This window comes from Paramisgurnus dabryanus, chromosome 15 (genome assembly GCF_030506205.2).
Source record: "Paramisgurnus dabryanus chromosome 15, PD_genome_1.1, whole genome shotgun sequence".
Taxonomy (NCBI): Eukaryota; Metazoa; Chordata; class Actinopteri; order Cypriniformes; family Cobitidae; genus Paramisgurnus; species Paramisgurnus dabryanus.
The window spans coordinates 7,421,519-7,439,936 of NC_133351.1; the positions used below are offsets into that span (position 1 = coordinate 7,421,519).

An 18,418-nucleotide genomic window follows, 5' to 3' on the forward strand; every position below is an offset into this window, starting at 1 on the left:
TCCATCCACCTAAAATTCCAAAGTGAGGCTAAAGCATATCAAGCTAGTATTAACTTCATCTGTTGGAGGGGAGCACTGAGAAACAGGTGTGAAGTTCCATAAAATGCATCGCTTTCCCATGATGCTTTGTGCACTGCCACCAATTGGGAGTGGCCTGGAAGTGATGATGTAAACTAGCTTGAGGTATATAAAGTAAATCAACTATGTTAGCAGTTCTGAGCAGTTGGAGCATTCCCAGCCTTGCCTCGGGTGTAGGGATTGCAAGGAAAAAGCAAAACTACACGGTCTAGATCCTGTGTAGTTTTGTTTTTTGGGTTATAACGGGGCCCAACCGTTCTCACCTTGGATTTTCTGGAATCATTTTGGATAAGAGGATTGTTGCTGAGGCAATAGACACCTGGGCACAGTCCCATCAAATATAGGCAGCCTTGTGATACAAGTAAGTGACATTTACTTTATAGAGCACAGCCATTAAAACGAGTATTTCTATAAGCTGGTTGCGATGTAAACTTGCACTAATTATTTTTTTTTTTTTTGGATGCAAAATAAAAATGCTGCTATACCATATGCTGTTTCGCTGAGATTGTTCAAGCATGATAAGAGAGTTCAGTTTGTGATGCTTTTCGGGAGTTTAATTAAACATTATAACTATAAAGGTGATCAAATGCAGGGATGATTTCAGAATAGCCAAGAATAGCCTGTGATAGCATTAGAGCGCCGACCCAGCTGGGCCATGATGTCTTTTTAAGGGAATCAGCAGCAGAGATATCAGTTGCACCTTCAGCTATGTGCCACATGGTGACTGTCAATCAAACAAGGGACAGATTATTTTTGGAGACTGCCTTTTCTGTCACATTGAATATCAGCCTTCATATATGATACTATTTGGTCTGTATTAAAGGTTTTTAAGTCATACTTATTGAATTATTATTTGTGTAACAAAGCTTTAATTGTGTAATTGAGGATTCATATTTGAACAGTGGGGAGCACTCTCACCTGTTGGAGTCTGTGCCATATGGTTGATGATGCAGATGGCCTTGCTGTCTTTCTTTCTATAATGCAAATCATTTTATCATGTAAAGTTCATATATCAGACAGACTATGGTGTAATATTACAGTATATGTTTATGATATTTAATCAATTCAATATCATTATTTATATTGCGCTTTGTTCATTGTTCCAAAGCAGCTTTACATGAAATAGATACAAAGAAAATTTAAAAAAGAAAATAGAAAAAAACAAAGCATGGCAGTTTTTAAATATAGTTAAGGATAAAGTATTTGAAGTTGGAGTTATTCAATAAAAAAATTAAGTGATTTAATAAGTAGTACTTAATTCAAAACTATATTGCGAACATAGCCTAGGATGGAGTATGTTGAGGTATTTAATTTTGTTAGTAATGTAATAAATAATATTACAATTTCAAACTCAACAGTAGTATTAACGTAATGTACTAAAGAAAGTCCTAAATTAAGCTAATGTCAGCAGTCTCCCAGTAAGCAAGCCAACAGGCCAACAGCGGTCAGAGGGTTAAAAACTCCTTCGGGGAGACATAAAAAACTGTTTATTTATAAAAAAAACTATTTATAATACTGGAAATACACATTGCTGACATGTTTTCCAACAGTATTGTTTACAAGAATATTTTAGCTTTTTGTTCGTGTGAGCATATGGATTATTTGCAATTACAAGTAACCTTTTGATATGCAGTTCATTTTAGAAAACAAAATTTTTGGCTGTTCATTTAAAGACTAACTATTAGTAAGATTGTTTAAAGTAATTTCTTTAGAGGTGCCTGAAAATTTTATTTTAATAAAAGTAATTAAAATAAAGGTTTATCTAGCCTAAACTTTAAAAAAGATGTGTATTTATTTCAATTTAATTACAAACATGTCAGAAGCAAATCACATTTTTTGTTAATATTACTGCCAATATTTTTATAGATTTTTTGATTTTGTTTTAGTGTAATGGCCAGCGCATTACTTTTCTTGTTCATGCAAATAGCAGCATATGTTCGGTCAGATTTAGACCATGTCTGCTCTGATGGATGTGAATGGTTGCCATGAGGCATCGCATGGCAGGATTACATGTAGCTCAGTCGGTAGAGCATTGCTATAGCAGTACGAAAGATTGTGGGTTCGATTCCCAATGAAAACTGCTACAATGTATAGCTTGAATACACTTTGGATTAAAGTATTTTACGAAATGCATAAATGTAAGTGGAAAAAATATGTGAAGCTTGTAAAAAGTCAATAATCTATGATAATTTGAAACGTCTGGTATACCTACTGAAGATACTATGTTTCTACTAAAATATCAGGAGCTATAGTTCAATCTGGTAGGGGATTTGTCCTTTCACCTGATCTTGTGGCTCACAGTTGAAGCTGTTTAATTGGGTGCTTGACTTAACACTCGACAGCTTTGCATTCAAAGCCGTCCTGATCTCACAAATGACAGGATGCTGATAGCCAGGTGTGAACTGGGGGTCGGTGGGTTAGTGATTATTTGGTTTTCTTTTGCACCTAAAAATAGACCACCTACCGTAGTTTGTCATGTTACAATAAATAATGTATTTCACTAATGGCATCAACTGGTAATGCAATTTATTGTGAATGCTATGTAGAATTCACTACTTGAATATTTTTTTATTTCTAGGGTGCCTCCTATCATGTCAACACAAGCTCCATCGTTTACACAGCCGCTTCAGAGCGTTGTGGCACTTGAGGGTAGTGCTGCAACGTTCGAGGCTCAAGTTAGTGGTAAGGAAAAGTCTTTGATGTAAACTTTGAGAGTGCATCTAAATTAAATCATATACCAAGAATGATTCATCTTAATTTTTACCTTTACATTCCCACAGGTAATCCAGTTCCAGAGGTGAGCTGGTTTCGTGATGGCCAGGTTCTTACTGCTGCCGCTCTGCCCGGCGCTCAGATCTCATTCAGCGATGGCCGCGCTGCTTTGATGATCCCCGCCGTGACAGCCGCACACAGCGGAAGATTTTCTGTCAGAGCCACCAATGGCGCTGGACAAGCCACTAGCACAGCTGAACTGCTGGTTACAGGTAAAAGCTAATATCAAAGAGACAAGCAATTTTCCTTTATGCTAGTCTAATATCAAACAAACAATTTGATGTTTTTTTTTTCTCAAAGCGGAAACTGCGCAGCCAAGCTTTATTCAGAGACTACAAAGTATGACCGTGAGACAAGGAAGCCAAGTGAGACTGGATGTTCGAGTTGCAGGAATCCCTACACCTGTGGTGAAGTTTTACAGAGAGGGAGCTGAGATTCAAAGCTCCGCTGACTTTCAGATTCTTCAGGATGGAGACCTTTACAGCTTGTGGATCGCTGAAGCTTTCCCAGAAGATTCAGGAACGTATTCTGTCAGTGCTTCTAACAGCAGTGGACGTGTGACCTCAACCGCCGAGCTTCTAGTTCAAGGTGTGATGCGGTTTTGTGTTCCCCAAAATTAAAATCTTGTGAACATGATTTAAAGGGACCTTCCACTTTTTTTTGAAAATATGCTAATTTTCCAGCTCCCCTAGAGTTAAACATTTGATTTTTACTGTTTTGGAATCCATTCAGCTGATCTCCGGGTCTGGAGGTAGCACTTTTAGCATAGCTTAGCACAATCCATTGACTCTGATTAGACCATTAGCATCGCGCTAAAAAATAACCAAAGAGTTTTATTATTTTTCCTATTTAAAACTTGACTCTTCTGTAGTTACATCGTGTTCTAAGACCGACAGAAAATTAAAAGTTGCGATTTTCTAGGCAGATATGGCTAGGACTATACTCTCATTCAGGCGTAATAATCAAGGACTCTGCTGTCGTAACATGGCTGCAGCAGGCGTAGTGATATTACGCACTGCCGAAAATAGTCCCCTGCCATTGAAAGTAACCAAGGGGACTATTTTTTTGGGCAGTGTGTAATATCGATACGCCTGCTGCAGCCATGTTACATCAGCAAAGTCCTTGATTATTACGCCAGTTTGAGAGTATAGTTCCTAACCATATCGGCCTAGAAAATCGCAGCTTTTAATTTTCTGTCGGTCTTAGTACACAATGTAACTAAAGAACAGTCACGTTTTAAATAGGAAAAAACTCAAATGTTAAACTCTCGGGGAGCTGGAAAATTAGCATATTTTCAAAAAAAAAGTGGAATGTCCCTTTAAGCTCTGTTAAAAAATCCACTACACTTAACCTAACCCTATACCCTATGTTTTGATAAAAAATCAGGCGAGGAGCTTGCAGTGCCTGCTAAGAAGACTAAGACTATCGTGTCAACCTCTGAGACTCGACAGGCTAGAATTGAAAAGGTAACAGATTTACACACGATGCGGGTAACGCTTAAGTTAAATAAAGAGTAAATGTCACACACTAACTCCTGAATGTGTTCTTTCCAGACAATGGAGGCCTCTTATGAGTCTTCAGACATGATGGAAATGCAGATTGAGGATGGTGATTTTGCTCACAAAGCACATCCTCATGTGCCTCAAAAGCCATCGACAGGGGTGACAAAGGTTACATCTCCTCGCCAACAGTCCCCCTCTCCTGTGAGATCTGTTAAAGGCCCCAGTCACGCACCTCACAGGTAAAGTTGATATTTTTGAACCATAATATATTCTAGTACTGTATTTGTGTTCCTATAGCTCAACTTATAGAGAAATAGTCATGGGTTCAATTGCATGCAAAATGTATAGCCTGAATTCACTTTGGATAAAAGTTTTTGCATAAATGTAAATTAGTAAAGTTTTAGATGCATAACTGTGCATGAGTGCACACATTTCCAAATTTCAAGTGTTATTAAGTGGAAATATAAGAACATAGATGGCATAAGCGCAGTCTTCTAAACACTTTTTATTTTTTATTTTAGATCTACTTCTCCTTTAAGAATGTCTGGGTCTCCAATCAGACCAGTGAAATCTCCAATGACATTTACCAAGCCATTAGCACAGGGTGAGGAGGTTCCTCCACCGTGGAAGCAAGAGGGTTATGTGGGAGAGCCCAGCTATACCAGTTTGACTTCTGGGACATCATATGTCCAGACCTCATCCACATTTGCCCACAAGGAGCAGCAATGGGAAGGTTCTTTTACTTTACAGCAACAAGCTGGTGGAGTCGCTTTTAAAGAGGTAGGTTACTGTGACCTCTAGTGGTAAAAACAGCATTTGTGATTAGCATTATTATTATTAAACATGACTTCTTATTTAAAGGGTTTTAGGAATAAATAAATGCATAAAATACTAAATTTGCCACTTAAAAATATCTGACCCTGTCGGTGAAATCCAGGATAAAGTCTCATAATCTAATGATGAGATTAGGAGCATCAAAGTTTGAATTCAATTACTAATTTCACAATTATGTACATTATTAATTATTAACATTGTGTAGGATGATTTTTTGTTGAAACCGTAAATCACAAAATATGATTTTAGCTGGATTTTCACAGGCAGGTTTTCTCAATATATTAGTATTGTTTAGAAAGTCTGTCATTTACAATAGGTAGTTAAGATTCAAGATTTGATATCTTTATTTTCGTTTTTACCTGTACAAAAAAAAACCTTATTTTGTTTATGTGGTACTGTGCAAAAGTCTTAGGCCACCATGTTACCATTAGATTTGTTGTTTTTGCAATTGTATAGTGATCATAAATAATTATTTCTCAGTCCCTTTATTAGAATACAACCAGAAAATACAGGAAATGTTTATGTAGTATTGAAAACAGTATAAAAATATCTCTGCAGGATCTCTTAAATTAAATGAAATCCTAATTTCTAATTCTAATCGAATGACTTCAGGACTTCAATCTCCTCAAAAACGCTCAAGATGGGTTTCGTGCCAAGAGAGGTCACACTAAATACTGACTGTTGCCTAAAGAAGACATTTAGTTTTGAAAATTGTTTTGTTTTTATTTTCAGGTACATATTTCCTGTATTTATGTTTGTATCTTTAAAAGAGTAAAAAATAAATATATATGGACATTAAAACTTTGCTAAAACAACAAAGCTGGTGATGGTGGCGTAAGACTTTTGCACAGTACTGTATATCTGTCAGCAAAAAAATCTTATTTTGTTTATGGGTATTTAAATTAAATGATTCACAAAATTGACAAAATTCTAGAGAACATCTAGTCCTATTAAATTATTAAATCATATTCATTTCCTATAATAATAGTCCTATAAAATAATGTATTAATTTTAAGATCAGATTAAAGATTGCATTAAATGCAAGATGCAGATGCTCTAAATAACTTGAGAAAAATTCAAACAGGTGGTGATGAAAGGAGACCCCACACCCATTACAGCATTAACAGATGCATTTCGCACTGTTTTGCTTTCACGCCGTTTTGTGTGTTCACACCATTAAAGGTATTTTCAAATGACACGTGCTGGGCCCACAAGTTTCACCAACCTGCCATCTTGTGGTCTCATTGATTATTTAAAATGACTAATGTTCACAGTTTCACCAAAATTCTCATGCATCTAAATACAACAGTAAGTGCTAGAGGATTATTTGACCACTGTGTGTAGAGACACAGATGGTTTGAAATTGATGTTAATGACTGTTAATGGCTGTCTTTTGATCTTGTTGCATGCTGAAGGAGCTCGCACTAAAGGAGGGGGGTAGTTGAATTGCATAGGAGGACAAAAAAGTAGTTTGGAAAGTTTAAAGTGGTGCGTAATGACGCAACCCAAGCAGAACAGAAAAACTGTGTTTATTAGTTTTATTGATGTTTGTTTTGCATGCACTATAATCATGCACTCTCCTTGGATTTATTTAAAAAAAATTGGATATTTTCTTGCCACCCTACTAGATCTGCATTTTACTGCCTCAAAAGTTACTGTCCCTACTGTAGCTACTGTATCATAGTATAGAGGTTAGCATCAACAGTGGCAGTAACTGCATCAAAATAAACTGTAACCAACAGAATGACCACAAAGACATTTACATTGTGTTATAGGGTGAGTAAGTATTGTGCTAATGTAACTGCATGAAGAGTTTATTTAAGCTCACTGTGATGGATGTGAACAGATGCTGAGCTCTAAAGATAGCAGGGGTCATGTGTTAGTCTTATAATAGCATGATAAACTAGTGGTGGTTTGCATTGTTGGCCTGACATAAAACTATTTTACTGTGTACCAACTAAATATTCAGTGTATAGCTCAGTGGTAAAGCATTGCGTTAACAGCACAAATGGCGATGGTTTGAACCCAGGAAACGTATAGTCATAAAAAATTTATATCTTGTATTGCACTGTAAATCGCTTTGGATAACAGCATATGCCTAAATGTAAATATTTATTGAACCTATTTTCAGCATTAAACATCAGTTTATCGGTTATGTGATGATAAGTAATAAGTAAGCATGATTGTTATAACATTCAAGTAAATCTTTCATAAAAAATATAAACCATTTCACTATGGTATTTTCTAATGGTATTACTTCAGTTCTTGGATTGGTCAGATCTTAGTTATAGGCTCTGTAATTTTCTCACTTGGATAGTTTACCCCAAAATGAAAATTATGTCATCATTTACTCACGCTCATGTTGTTTTAGACCTGTATGCATTTATTGTTTCTGATAAAAACAAAGATGAAATTTTGATAAATGATGATAAGCACACAGCTGGTGGAAACCAGACGCTTCCCATTGAATTACATAGGATTTGTTCCTACTATGGAAGTCAATGGTTTCCACCAGCTGTGTCCTTATCATCATTTATCAAAATTTCTTCTTTTGTGTTCATCAAAAAAAAAAAAAGGAAATAAATACAGTTCTAGAAAAACACGAGGGTGTGTAAATTAAGGCAGAATTTTCGTTTTTGCGTGAACTATCCTTTTAAGAAAGCATTGCCATCTACTTCAGATCCTTATAACATCATCAACTATCTTTACAATCTTACCTATCTATAATAGTCTTTTTACTGTTAGTAAATATAAAATGAATCCCCTTCTCCATCTCTTCCCCACAACCTTGTTTTCGACAACCTGAGATGTAAAAGCTGAATAAATTTTCTTACCATCATTATTTTTATTTTCTTTGAAGATTGCTGAGACTGCAGGAATCCCATCCTACACACAAGAGCAAGTGATGCCTCCAACTGTTGTAGCTGTAAGTATTTTTAAAGTGCATATTTTACCTTCATTTTTAATGTGTTACATCTTTAAACTATTCTAAAGTCTAAACATGATTGTATATTAAATTCTTGTGGCTGTATTTTCCAGGGTTTAAAGAACGTGAGCGTCACTGAGGGAGATTATGTGACTTTGGAGTGCCAGATTTCAGGTCACCCCACTCCAGCCATTATGTGGTTCAGAGAAGATTACAGAATCGAGAACTCCATTGATTTCCAGATCACTTATGAAGACAGTTTTGCCCGTTTGGTGATTCGCGAGGCCTTTGCTGAAGATAGTGGCCGCTTCACTTGCACTGCTACCAGTGAGGCTGGAACCATCAGCACCTCCTGCTACCTGCTGGTCAAAGGTAACAGACCATTAAATACTTAAATGTTTTCAAATTTGTAATGTAAGATCACAGACTTGTTTGTAATGTTCGGCTATCTTTAGTTTCAGAAGATATTGACAGCCGAGAGGAATACACTTCTGTCTCTGAACATGTTGAATTGGCAGCTCAGGAAAGACAGTAAGTATAAGACAATCCTGAATTTGCATGACGCTGTGTTTCTCAACCAGGGGGCCTCAAGATGACTTTAAAATACTCAAACTAAGACAAAACAAGCCTTGAAATATGCTAAAATTATAAAATCAGGATATTCCGTAGTGATTGGCTAAATTATTACAAATATATAGCTGTCTAGTTATGCCAATGGTTCCCAAACTGAGTTTTTTGTGATTGTTGCGGGCAAAAATCCTTAATCTTGTGGCACGTTTTCTTAAAAAATGCGATGGAATAAGCGGGATATTTATTCAGTTTTATGCAATGAAAATGCGAGAACTTGCTAAAATCACGTTTTTCTGGAGGGACTTTGAAAGATTTTATTACTGCCAACCTATAAATTAGCTTTTAAGTGGTTTCCCCATGTATATAGTAAATTGTATGTATGTCCGGAAGAAAAGCTTTAACCAAAGTATATATCAAAAACATAAATGTGGCCCTGGACCTCAAAACCAGCCAAAAATACATTGTATGAGTCAAAATTAATGTAAAGGTGTTTATCAAACAGGTATATGGCTGAAGCCAAAGAGGAGATCATGTCTGAAATGAGTGCTGTCTCTGAGTCTGTGGATGCTGGAGCAGGCACTGCCCCATTCTTTATAAAGAAGCCCACAGTTCAAAAACTGGTTGAGGGTGGCAGTGTTGTCTTTGAGTGCCAGATCGGAGGCAGCCCCAAACCACATGTTTACTGGAAGAAAAGTGGAATCCCACTCACTACTGGATATAGGTTTGTTTCCAAACTTTCTGATTTGAATGGTTAGTGACACAGCTTCGGCGTATTGGTTGGTTTTCATCTTTACATTTATTCCTCCAGGTACCGAGTAGCTTATAATAAAGACACAGGGGCCTGTAAGCTGGAGATCTCCATGACGTTCCCCGATGATGCTGGAGAGTACACCATCTTTGCCAGGAACCAACTTGGAGAGATCTCTGCCTCAGCCGTGCTGCTTGACGAAGGTTGGTTTTCATTAGTATTTAAAAAAATAATAAATAAAATATTATGCTTTAGTCAAATGTTAATCACATGTCCTTATTTTTGCAGAGTCATATGATCTGTATATGAAGAAACAAGAAGTAACATATAAGACAGAAGTAACCGTTGAGGAGCCAAAAGTTGCTGATGTGCCTGCTTTTACCGAGAGCGAAACTGAGAAAGAGATGCTCATCCAAAGAAGGATGGCTCAGCAATCCCAGATGATGCGGACCCTTCTCACAGAACAGGTATGCTGCTAAATCGTAGGAGTGAGGGGAAAAATTTACATTTTTAAGTTTTGTTAGTTTCATATCACAAATCCATATTTTTGTTATTTTTTATATTTTTGGGGGAAAGAAGGTTAAGGATAATTTATAGCGCTTTTCCATTGCATACTACAGCCCGATACGGCTCGGTACATATCACTTTTAGGGGTTTTTCCACTGTGAACAGTACCTAGTACCTAATACATACTGTCGACTACCAGCAAATTTCTGCCAAATTCATAATAATTTTTTTATTTGCATATATTTGCAGATAAAATGAAACCAGTCCAATGTTTTCAGATCTTGAATATTGCAAAAAAATATTCATTTCTAAACAGCACAATGCTATTGTTAAAATGTAATCATTTTATTCACACCCCTGTGAAATCCTAAAGGCCGTTTTATTATGCTAAAACATAAAATTTTTCGACTTCAGATGTGGGTTTGAACGTAACAACTTTTATATTTTTTTCACAGGAGTTCCAGATCTCTCATTTTGAGCAGAGATGCATCCAAGAAATTGAGTTCCGTCTACTTAAGATTACTTATCAGGAGTTGGTGACCGAGGATGGGGAGCGTATGGATATGAGCGTTTCTGAGCATGATGCTGTTTATCCAGTATTTAATACCCCAGTTAAACATTACAGACTCAGGGAGGGAATGAGTGCAACTTTCCATTGCAGGATGACAGGAACTCCACTCCCTAAGGTACGTTGTCATTTGTCATGTTGACATTAAGTTCAACAACATTAGTTTAATACAGTCATCATGTTATCATCAATACTTACACATTCTAAGATAGTACAACCTGTTTTGATCCATAGATTACCTGGTATAAAGATGGCAGCCGCATTACACATGGAGGTCGCTATCAGATGGAGGTTCTGCAGGATGGTAGAGCCAGTCTGCGTCTTCCCGTGGTGCTGCCAGAAGATGAGGGCGTCTACACTGCTTTGATCAGTAACATAAAGGGTAATGCTGTCAGCTCTGGAAAGCTGTCTGTTGAGCCAACCGGGACAGCACAGCCACAGTATGCTCAACCAGGGGCAGTTCAAAGAATTCGGTAGGTTTCATCAGATCAGAAAATTCAGAAAATGGCACAGTTCATGTAAATCCAATATATTAGAAAAGGATTGAGTAAATTAAGATATTAAGTAATTTTTTGCCAATAATGACATCTTTAGGTCCACGTCACCACGCTCTTTAAGTCGTTCCCCTGGGCGCTCACCTGCACGTAGACTTGATGACACAGATGAGATACAGCTAGAAAGGCTGTACAAGCCTGTGTTTGTACAGAAGCCATCATCATTAAAGTGCTCTGAGGGACAGACTGCACGATTTGATCTGAAAGTGGTTGGAAGACCCATGCCTGACACTTACTGGTTCCACAATGGTAAGTGATTTGGGCCAGCGAACCCAGATAAATACATTCAATCAAATGCAGTAATGTTTTATATTATTTTTAAAATCTTATTACAGGACAACAAGTGGGAAATGACTACACCCATAAGATTGTGATAAAGGAGGATGGAACTCAGTCGATGATTGTGGTTCCTGCCATGCCGCAGGACTCTGGAGAGTGGACAGTTGTTGCTCAGAACAGAGCTGGAAAGACTTCTGTATCCATCACTCTTACTGTTGAAGGTATAATTGTCATTATTTTCGATAATAGACTTTTTGTAGGTGAATTACATTAAATATCAATTTTACACCATTGTCAATTGCAGCCAAAGAAAACCTGGTGAGACCCCAGTTTATTGAGAAATTAAGAAACATCAGTGTTAAAGAAGGTACTTTGGTGGAGCTGGCTGTCAAAGCCATTGGCAATCCCCTTCCTGACATTGTCTGGCTGAAGAACAGTGACATCATCTCCCCGAACAAACATCCAAACATCAGGTAAGTTCTGATAATATATATATTTTTAAATGTTGCTCTTCCTGATTAAATGTGTGTTTTATTTTTACAATGAACTGAATTTGTGTGTTTATTAGGATTGAGGGTGGTAGAGGTGAGGCTTGTTTTAAGATTCCTTCAAGTGTCGGATCAGATAGTGCCTGGTATACGGCTACTGCCATTAACAAAGCTGGCAGAGACACCACTCGCTGCAAAGTCAATGTGGAGGTGGGCACAGTCCAGCCTCAACCTGAGAAGAGGCTTATCATTCCCAAGGGAACGTACAAGGCCAAAGAAATCGCTGCACCGGAGTTGGAGCCACTGCATCTTCGCTATGGCCAAGATCAATGGGAAGAGGGCGATCTCTATGACAAAGAGAAACAGCAGAAGCCACACTTTAAAAAGAAGTTGACCTCAGTCAGACTAAAGCGATTTGGACCAGCTCACTTTGAGTGTAGATTGACCCCTATTGGCGACCCAACCATGATTGTTGAGTGGCTACATGATAGCAAGCCACTGGAAGCTGCTAACAGACTGCGTATGGTAAATGAGTTTGGGTATTGCAGTCTTGACTATGAAGCTGCTTATTCCAGGGACAGTGGTATCATTACTTGCAGAGCCACCAACAAGTTTGGTGTTGACCAGACCTCTGCAACATTGATTGTTAAAGACGAGAAGAGTCTGGTGGAGGAGAGCCAGCTGCCAGAAGGAAGGAGAGGACAAAGAATAGATGAAATTGAGCGTATTGCCCATGAGGGTGGCCCTTCAGGAGTTACTGGAGATGATGTACTTGAGAAGACTAAGCCAGAGATTGTGATGCTTCCAGAGCCAATAAGAGTTATGGAAGGGGATACCGCTAAATTCCGTACAAGGGTGACCGGCTACCCAACTCCAAAAGTCAACTGGTACCTTAATGGACTGCTCATTCGCAAGAGCAAAAGATTCAGACTGTTATTTGATGGCATTCACTACTTGGAAATTGTAGACACCAAATCCTATGATTCAGGAGATGTTAAAGTTGTGGCTGAAAACCCTGAAGGCGTAGTTGAACATGTTGTGAAATTTGAGATTCAGCAGAGGGAGGACTTCAGGTCAGTCTTGCGCCGTGCTCCTGAGATTAAGGTTCCTGCACCTGTGCCATCCCAAGAGCATGGCAGAGTCTCCTTTGAGGTTGTCAAAGCTGAGAAGCCATCCGAGCTCTCTAAAGACAAGGAAGTGGTTAAGCTGAGGAAAACTGAGAGATTGACCCATGAGAAACTAACAGAAGAGACAGAAGAACTGAGAAGCAAGTTTAAACGTAGGACCCAGGAGGGCTACTATGAAGCAATAACTGCAGTTGAGCTAAAGTCCCGCAAGAAGGACGAGTCTTATGAAGATATGCTAAGGAAGAGAAAGGAAGAACTCCTTCATCGGGCCAAAGAACTAGCGTCTGAAGCTGAAATTCTTAAAGAAGAGGAACGGAAACTGACTATTCCCAAATTCAAGCCAGAGAGAATTGTACTCTCTCCTAGCATGGAGGCTCCAAAGATCATGGAACGAATCCAGAGCCAGACAGTTTGCTTGGGTGATGAAGTACACTTCCGTTGTAGAGTCACCGGTAAACCAGATCCAGAGTGTCAGTGGTTCAAGAATGGAATCCTACTGGAGAAAACAGACCGGGTTTACTGGTACTGGCCAGAGGACCAGGTCTGTGAACTAGTGATCTTGAATGTTTCAGCTGAGGACTCAGCGAGTGTGATGATCAAAGCCATGAATGTTGCTGGTGAGACCTCAAGCCATGCCTTCCTGCTGGTTCAAGGTAAAAGCCTTTTTCTACTAGGTGGTTTCATTATATCATGGATTTGTATGAAATGATCCTCAGTGACCCTCAATGATCTTTTTTGCCTTTACTTTTAGGAAAACAAGTTATTTCATTCACACAACAACTAGAAGATTTGAATGCTAAAGAGAAAGACACCATGGTGACCTTTGAATGTGAAACAAATGAGCCATTTGTCAAGGTCAAATGGCTTAAAAACAACGCAGAAATTTTCTCCGGAGACAAATACAGGATGCACTCTGACAGAAAGGTGCATTTCTTGTCTGTGCTGGTGATTGAAATGAAGGATGAAGCAGAGTACAGTTGTGTGGTTGCTGACGATGAACACATAAGAACTACTAGCACACTTCATGTTGAAGGTAAATTTGTTATATTCATTTTGTATTAAATATTTTACCTATTTTAGGAGTTTGGTCACTTAGAAACATTGGTCATATCTGTCATTTGATCTGTTTTGCAGGTGCACCACTTGAAATTGTAAAGAACCTTGAGAATACAGAAGTGCCTGAGACATACGCTGGAGAGTTTGAATGCGTTTTGTCACGTGAGGATGCTGAAGGCACCTGGTATTTCGAGAACAAAGAAATCACTCCTAGTCTCAAATATGTCGTGTCCGCACGTCGTGGTCGCCATAGTCTTTCTGTGAAAGACGTTAAGAAGGAGGACCAAGGAAAGTACACCTTCAAAGTGGGAGATCTTAAGACAAGTGCCTCCCTTAAAATGAAATGTGAGTATAATGGAGCTATAACTATTAAGACATTCTGTGTCAGACTGTTGCTTGTTATGATCGTACGATTCAACGACCATTAAAAGCTGACACCATTCCTGTTTTTGTTTGTTTAGTGCGCCCCGTCACTCTGATGCAAGGACTTTCTGACCTGACGATCTGTGAGGGTGATATTGCCCAGCTTGAAGTGAGATTCTCTCAAGAAAATGTGGAAGGCTCGTGGATGAAGAATGGTCAGGCCATCTCTGCTTCCAGTAAGATTCACATGGTCATCGACAAAGTCACCCATAAGCTCCTCATTGAAGATGCCAGTAAGGATGATGCTGGGATCTACTCCTTTGAAGTACCTGCTCAGGACATTTCTACATCTGCAAAACTAACAGTTCAGAGTAAGCCATCTTCTTAACATTAAACCCATGTCCGTTCCATTTCTCTTTTATTGACTGTTGTATTAATAACTTTGTGTCATACACAGTCATTGGCTTCTTGGCACCACTAAAGGACATTTCCACAGTGGAAGGCACTAAAGCTGTCCTGGAGGCTAAAATCTCTGCCCCTGATATAAGCTCAATAAAATGGTACCACAATGATAAGCTTGTGACAGCGAGTGACAGAGTCCAGGTGGTTGTCAAAGGATCCAAACAGAGACTTGCCATAAGCAGGACCTACGCTTCAGATGAAGGACACTATAAACTGATTGTTGGCAAAGTGGACTCAACCTGTACACTTTCTGTCCAGAGTATGTATCACTTGATGGATTTATTGTATATTTACAATTACATTAGAATGAGAAGCAACACAATGTAATAGTAGTCTATGAATTTTAACCCACAAGTTAGTTTAGCATCGGCATGACATATGGGTGACTTTTTCAGGTATTTTTAACAGTTAAATTTATTGATATAAAAAAGTTTATAATGATGCCATTGCTATTTGTTTTTATAGAAATCAGTATTGTTAAACACATGGAGGACTGTGTTTGCACCGAGACTCAGAACGTCACTTTTGAGACAGAGGTATCCCACCCTGGCATTGATGCTCTTTGGACTTTCAAGGGTCAACCTTTGAAAGCAGGTGCAAAGTACAAGATTGAGTCCAAAGGTACACACCATAGCCTTACCGTTCTGAATGCCATGAAGGATGAGGAGGGAGAGTACACGTTTATGGCTGGCGAGAAGGAATCCAGAGCACAGCTTATTGTATCAGGTATGCAGATGCTCAAAGTGCATTTAATATCAAAGTGTGTACTTTGACGCGATCCCCTTATTGTTCAGGGTGAACGTTGTAAAATGTTTGTTCTCTCCACTAGGCGGTGCTATAAACAGGCCACTCCTTGATGTAACTGTAGCAGAATCTCAGACTGCAGAACTGGAGTGTGAAGTCGCAAATCCCACCACAGAAGGCAAATGGCTGAAAAATGGCCAACCTGTTGACTTCAGTGATAATGTGACCAGTGAAAGTGATGGCACTGTCAGACGACTGGTCATCACCATCACTCGACCACAAGATGTTGGAGAGTACACATACCAGGTGGCAAACTCCAAAACATCAGCTAACTTGAAAGTCGAAGGTAAACTTGAGTAATTTGTTCCCAAATTGTTATCTCATTACGGTGCTTTCATTGAAATATAATTTTATTCATTACTTTACCCAAGCTGTAAAAATCAAGAAGACAGTAAAGAACCAGACTGTTACTGAGACCCAGGACGCAGTGTTCAGTCTTGAGCTCACCCATTTAGACGTCAAAGGATCCCAGTGGATCAAGAATGGAGTAGAAATTGTTCCCAGCGATAAACATGAGATAACCGTAGAGGGCGTGGTGCACACCCTGAAGATCAAGGACTGCACCACGCAAGATGAATCAGTCTATGGATTTAAACTCGGAAAGCTCTCTGCTAATGCCAGACTGAATGTTGAAAGTATGTTTCTAGTTTACTTTCATTCATTTATTTATTAATTTACACCTGTGTCTTATTGATGCATTTCAATATTGTGTGTCCTGTATAGCTATCAAAATTGTGAAGAAGCCTAAGGATGTAACATCACTGTTGGGCGCCACCGCCTCTTTTGAGCTGAGTTTGTCCCATGATGACATTCCAGTTCAGTGGATGTTCAATAACCAAGAGCTCAAGCCAAGTTCAAATGTCAAAATACTGTCTGAGAGGAAGGCCCACAAACTTGTCATTCAGAGTGTTGAAGACCACATGGCTGGAGAATACATCGCCGTGGTTGGACATATGCAGTGCAGTGCACATCTTCATGTGGAATGTAAGTATCTGGACAAGTTTATTTTGTAGGTGTAAAATTAGATGTCCTAAACATGTTTGAACTCTGTTGCATATGTTATTCAGCTTTGAGAGTCACAAAACCTCTGAAGAACATTGAGGTTCCAGAGACCCAGGTTGCCACATTCGAGTGTGAAGTTTCACATTTTAATGTCCCATCTGCCTGGCTGAAGGATGAGGTTGAGATTGAGATGAGCGAGAAGTTTGGAATTGTGGTCCAGGGTAAATTGCATCAGTTGAAGGTTATGAACACCAACCAAGAGGACACTGCAGAATACACATTTGTGTGCGGAAATGACTCCGTCTCAGCTACCCTGACTGTTAACCGTAAGTAAATTACCTGTTATTTTGTCAAAAATGTTTTGATATGTGCTGGATTTTCACACATGCATTTTTTTATCTTTTAGCAATTATCCTCACATCCGAGCTTCAGGATCTAAATGCTAAAGAGAAAGACACTGTAACGTTTGAGGTGACTGTCAACTATGAAAGCATTGCCCACAAATGGCTGAAGAACGGAGTAGAGATCCGTTCCAGCGATAGATGCCAAACTCGCTTCAAACATCTCACTCACTCTCTTACTATCCGTAACGTTCACTTTGGAGATGTTGGGGAGTACAAGTTTGTCGCTGGATCTGCCGAGACTTCAGCAAACCTTTTTGTTGACGGTTAGTTTTGTTATTTTCATGTCTGAATTTTTGCAATGTAATAAATTATTGTACCTATTGTATATAATTTTGTATCTTGTCTGTGCTCTTCAGCTCGTGTAATTGAATTCACAAAGCCCATCCATGACATCAAAGTAACTGAGAAGAAGAAGGCTATCTTTGAATGTGAGCTCTCTGAACCCAACATCCAAGTGATGTGGATGAAGAATGGGCAAGAACTGGAAATGTCTGACAGGTATGTCTTGAGGTGTAATCGTATTTACAATACAAAACATTTGAAAGCTCTGAAGAGTACATATCTATAATATGTCATTCCTTAACATTTTAGGTTTAAATCCACCTCTGAGAAACAAATACAGCGATTGATCATTCAGACAGTGCGCATGTCCGATGCTGGAGAGTACTCGGTGGTTGCCGGTGGAAGTGTTGCTAAAGCTTCACTTACAGTGGAGGGCAAGGATGTTACGATCTCTGAGCCTGCTGAAAGAAACATCAATGTAATTATATTTTGCTTGTTTAGAGGCTTTTAATAGTTTCTTTTCTCCATAATGAAACTCATAAGCTGACACCACTTTTTCTTCGTCACTTTTTAGGTGGTTGAGAAACAGAGAGCTACATTTGAGTTTGAAGTTAATGAGGATGAAATCGAAGGCCGCTGGCTAAAAAATGGTGTTGAAATTCAATTTTCTGAGGAGAGATTCAAATATGTGACTGTTAGAAAAACACATCGCTTGACAATTATTGAAACCTTCAGAAGTGATTCTGGTGAATATACTTTCATTGCTGGGAAGAACAGGAGCTCCGTCCATCTATATGTCCAGAGTGAGTGTGCTTTCTGAACAGTATAAAATAAATTAATGTAGAATAAGTATCATAATAATGTTAAAACAAAAGTTTTAAGAATTTAATGTCCAATATTAAATGTGTTTTCAGTTTCAGTCACACTACAGAACATTTTTTGTTTTTAACCACACAGCCAAATATAAATGATTAATTAAACTGCCAAGTAAATAAAAGAAGTTATTAAAATCTCGGAAAAGTATTCAGGATTCTGTTTTCAAACGCTATCTGCACTGAAGCCACACCCACTCGCAGGAAAGCTGGCGTCTCT

General features: G+C 38.6%; 1 protein-coding gene across 1 annotated transcript in view; it reads left to right on the top strand.

Annotated features, from left to right (window-relative positions):
* Positions 1 to 229: 229 nt before the first annotated feature.
* The window catches only part of ttn.1 (titin, tandem duplicate 1), a 142,360-nt gene continuing 124,171 nt past the window's right edge, over positions 230 to 18,418 (top strand). Inside the window, exons 1-32 of the mRNA XM_073812032.1 lie at positions 230 to 439; positions 2,657 to 2,760; positions 2,859 to 3,062; positions 3,151 to 3,438; positions 4,237 to 4,316; positions 4,404 to 4,591; positions 4,874 to 5,132; positions 8,047 to 8,112; positions 8,226 to 8,484; positions 8,568 to 8,643; positions 9,185 to 9,403; positions 9,491 to 9,633; positions 9,719 to 9,897; positions 10,393 to 10,623; positions 10,740 to 10,978; positions 11,100 to 11,308; positions 11,395 to 11,559; positions 11,643 to 11,811; positions 11,907 to 13,606; positions 13,705 to 13,986; positions 14,088 to 14,354; positions 14,471 to 14,743; positions 14,830 to 15,093; positions 15,300 to 15,560; positions 15,664 to 15,924; positions 16,010 to 16,273; positions 16,362 to 16,622; positions 16,706 to 16,966; positions 17,047 to 17,307; positions 17,401 to 17,542; positions 17,636 to 17,804; positions 17,901 to 18,129. Coding sequence (XP_073668133.1) covers positions 2,670 to 2,760; positions 2,859 to 3,062; positions 3,151 to 3,438; positions 4,237 to 4,316; positions 4,404 to 4,591; positions 4,874 to 5,132; positions 8,047 to 8,112; positions 8,226 to 8,484; positions 8,568 to 8,643; positions 9,185 to 9,403; positions 9,491 to 9,633; positions 9,719 to 9,897; positions 10,393 to 10,623; positions 10,740 to 10,978; positions 11,100 to 11,308; positions 11,395 to 11,559; positions 11,643 to 11,811; positions 11,907 to 13,606; positions 13,705 to 13,986; positions 14,088 to 14,354; positions 14,471 to 14,743; positions 14,830 to 15,093; positions 15,300 to 15,560; positions 15,664 to 15,924; positions 16,010 to 16,273; positions 16,362 to 16,622; positions 16,706 to 16,966; positions 17,047 to 17,307; positions 17,401 to 17,542; positions 17,636 to 17,804; positions 17,901 to 18,129 — 7,960 coding nt within the window. The 5' untranslated portion in view covers positions 230 to 439; positions 2,657 to 2,669. The remainder of the gene's footprint in view (positions 440 to 2,656; positions 2,761 to 2,858; positions 3,063 to 3,150; positions 3,439 to 4,236; positions 4,317 to 4,403; positions 4,592 to 4,873; positions 5,133 to 8,046; positions 8,113 to 8,225; positions 8,485 to 8,567; positions 8,644 to 9,184; positions 9,404 to 9,490; positions 9,634 to 9,718; positions 9,898 to 10,392; positions 10,624 to 10,739; positions 10,979 to 11,099; positions 11,309 to 11,394; positions 11,560 to 11,642; positions 11,812 to 11,906; positions 13,607 to 13,704; positions 13,987 to 14,087; positions 14,355 to 14,470; positions 14,744 to 14,829; positions 15,094 to 15,299; positions 15,561 to 15,663; positions 15,925 to 16,009; positions 16,274 to 16,361; positions 16,623 to 16,705; positions 16,967 to 17,046; positions 17,308 to 17,400; positions 17,543 to 17,635; positions 17,805 to 17,900; positions 18,130 to 18,418) is intronic.